The sequence below is a fragment of the Echinops telfairi genome, unplaced genomic scaffold (assembly GCF_000313985.2).
Source record: "Echinops telfairi isolate 266 unplaced genomic scaffold, ASM31398v2 ScPeMD7_7412;HRSCAF=8450, whole genome shotgun sequence".
Taxonomy (NCBI): Eukaryota; Metazoa; Chordata; class Mammalia; order Afrosoricida; family Tenrecidae; genus Echinops; species Echinops telfairi.
In genome coordinates, this window is record NW_022111312.1 from 10,737,280 (window position 1) to 10,738,060 (window position 781).

Sequence of the window (781 nt, forward strand, 5' to 3'; positions counted from 1 at the left end):
TTTTGCAAAAGATGCACTCAGCTAAACACAAAAGTGGCCAAGCTCACCACGGAGCTGAAAGAGGAGCAGGAAATGAATAAGTGTTTGCGAGCCAACCAAGTCCTCCTGCAGACTAAGCTGAAGGAGGAGGAGAGGGTGCTGAAGGAGGCCTGTGACCAGAAAGACCTGCAGATCACGGAGATCCAGGAACAGCTGCGAGACGTCATGTTCTACCTGGAGGCGCAGCAAAAGATCAACCACTTGCCTGCCGAGGCCCGGCAGGAGATCCAGGAGGGACAGATCAACATCCCCATGGCCTCAGCTGCCAGTGCCCCCTCCGCGGGTGGCAGTGGGAAGCTGCCCTCCAGGAAGGGTCGCAGCAAGAGGGGCAAGTAACTGGCAGAGGACAGCTGTCCTCACTGCCCTTGAGAGGAGGTTGTGCTGGAACGTGCAGCTGCATTTGAGGGTGGACACTGGATAAGTACATGGAGCCGAGACCACACTGTTTGGCTCTTTTTCCTAGCTTGTGGCTTACTGAGTGCACAGGGGCCCCTAGAAGAGCTGGTGGAAATGGCAGTGTTCTCAGGGGGCTGCTGGCTTTGACCGCGATAGTTCACCGATTGAAGACATTCTGACAACCGTTTTGCCTTCCTACTTGATAGATGCCCCCACTCTCCTGTGCATTTTTCGGTTGTATTTATTATTGAGTTGGTATATTTGGTACTGTTCTGAAGTTAGTTGAGACATTGATTTTATTTTTCCCCCAGTCACCTAGCACACCATACCAAACATCCCCAAGGTC

The 781-nt window shown here is 52.8% G+C and overlaps 1 protein-coding gene across 1 annotated transcript in view; it reads left to right on the forward strand.

Moving 5' to 3' along the window:
• The window catches only part of LOC101663005 (BRCA1 associated protein), a 34,538-nt gene extending 34,067 nt beyond the window's left edge, over positions 1-471 (forward strand). The window contains exon 12 of the mRNA XM_004709575.2: positions 12-471. Within this exon, the coding sequence (XP_004709632.1) occupies positions 12-375 (364 nt within the window). The 3' untranslated portion in view covers positions 376-471. The remainder of the gene's footprint in view (positions 1-11) is intronic.
• Positions 472-781: the final 310 nt, after the last annotated feature.